Source organism: Sinocyclocheilus grahami, unplaced genomic scaffold (assembly GCF_001515645.1).
Source record: "Sinocyclocheilus grahami isolate Dianchi unplaced genomic scaffold, SAMN03320097.WGS_v1.1 scaffold97.1, whole genome shotgun sequence".
NCBI lineage: Eukaryota > Metazoa > Chordata > Actinopteri > Cypriniformes > Cyprinidae > Sinocyclocheilus > Sinocyclocheilus grahami.
Window position 1 is genome coordinate 2141787 of NW_015505276.1, and position 1528 is coordinate 2143314.

At 43.0% G+C, this 1528-nt stretch overlaps 1 protein-coding gene across 1 annotated transcript in view; it reads left to right on the forward strand.

Annotated features, from left to right (window-relative positions):
* LOC107588001 (protein sidekick-2-like) overlaps positions 1-1528 on the forward strand; it is a 73772-nt gene that overhangs the window by 61032 nt on the left and 11212 nt on the right. The window contains exon 27 of the mRNA XM_016275982.1: positions 654-798. Within this exon, the coding sequence (XP_016131468.1) occupies positions 654-798 (145 nt within the window). The remainder of the gene's footprint in view (positions 1-653; positions 799-1528) is intronic.

Consider the following 1528-nt stretch of genomic DNA (forward strand, 5'->3'; position numbering starts at 1 on the left):
ACTTAAAAGACCAAATTTATCCTGATAATTTTTTTGGCCATATCACCCAGCCCTACTTAGTTGTTGTGTCCAATATGGACTGTGGGCTCCATGCATGTTGCAACTTTCTACTTAGAGGTCTGGGGAGGTCAGGTTGTAGGCTGATCTGTGTGTGGGAGGGATTCTCACATGGCTGCTTCTGAGCTTGGTCAGCGTTTAGTGCTGTGCCAGGGCCAGGGTCAGTAAACGGTTGTGGATGTGCATAGCACAAGGGAAGTGTTTGTGTAGAACACAAAGGGCTTCTCTCAAGAGACACCCCACCCGCCTGACCCTGTTCGGTCCTGATCTATTGGTGCCGGTTTGTTTTACTGAACTCCAGTGAGGCCAGAAGTTCTGCAAGGTGGGAGATCACACTGTCCATTTAGGCGTCGAGGTCACTGCTCTCCTCACCTCTCTGGAAGATCTGGGCTGGTAGGCCTAGTAAGAGATGAATTTGCATGAAAATACCACAAAGTTAGATTAGATGCACAACATATTTTGATGTCAACAGCAAAGTGAAGTACATTTCTGTGTACTTAGATAAGCATCTATTCATTTGGATTAATATATAATTGGTTGAATGGATGGATGGATTGATATATCATCATAGGTTGTCCTCTGATCTCTGTCTTTAGGTGCCCACTCGAATTGCACATCTCTGCCCCTCTCCCATGGAGAGATGGTACGGCTGGATGAAGGACGCTTCCCTGCCCTGGAGCTCAACAACCGTCGACTCTCAGTCAAAAATTCCTTCTATCGTAAGAACGGAATCTACACTCGGTTAGTATGTACATGAGTCACAATTTCCACTCATTAGAAACATATACAGTGGTATCACTTCACAGAGAGCGTACAACAGATTCGATCAGTATCTAGTGGAATAGTTTGCTCTGCCAATATAATGTTTTTTTCTGGAATTTTCTTTGAGGTAAACACTGTCAGTATGCTGTTTGGGACAGTGTTTGCACAATGGGTTTAATTCCCAAATGGCTGCAAACAAAGAGCTAGAGAGGAATGTATTCTGTCCACACATAGAGCTTTGGCTCGGCTGTTGATTTAAATTCTACTTCAGTCATCCCTTAAATGGATTGAGTTGGCATGGATTTTAATGACAGTCGCTCTTTTCAAATCTCCAACTGCAATCTGTCAGCTGAAAGAACACACCAGACTGTGAACGTTGGACCAGTCAGAACCCCCTCCTTTGTGTCTTATTGACATTCAAAGTGCATTCTGTGGAAATTGACCATTTATGTAAGCTGCTTCTACAAAGCATCTTTCTTCACATTCTCTTGAGTTTAGATCAGACCATATTTATAATAGACATACCGTGTCCCCAGTAGATCAAGGACTAAGAGAACAATCTTCAAGAACCCAACCCAAAATGTCTTTTGTTGCTGCTAGCACATTTAGTCAAACGCCTTTGAAGTTCTTCTTTTCTTGTGATATCTACAATAAAGTGATTGATATGTAGGTTCCCTTTCATGGGAACTTCGAACTGCGTCCTCTAGGG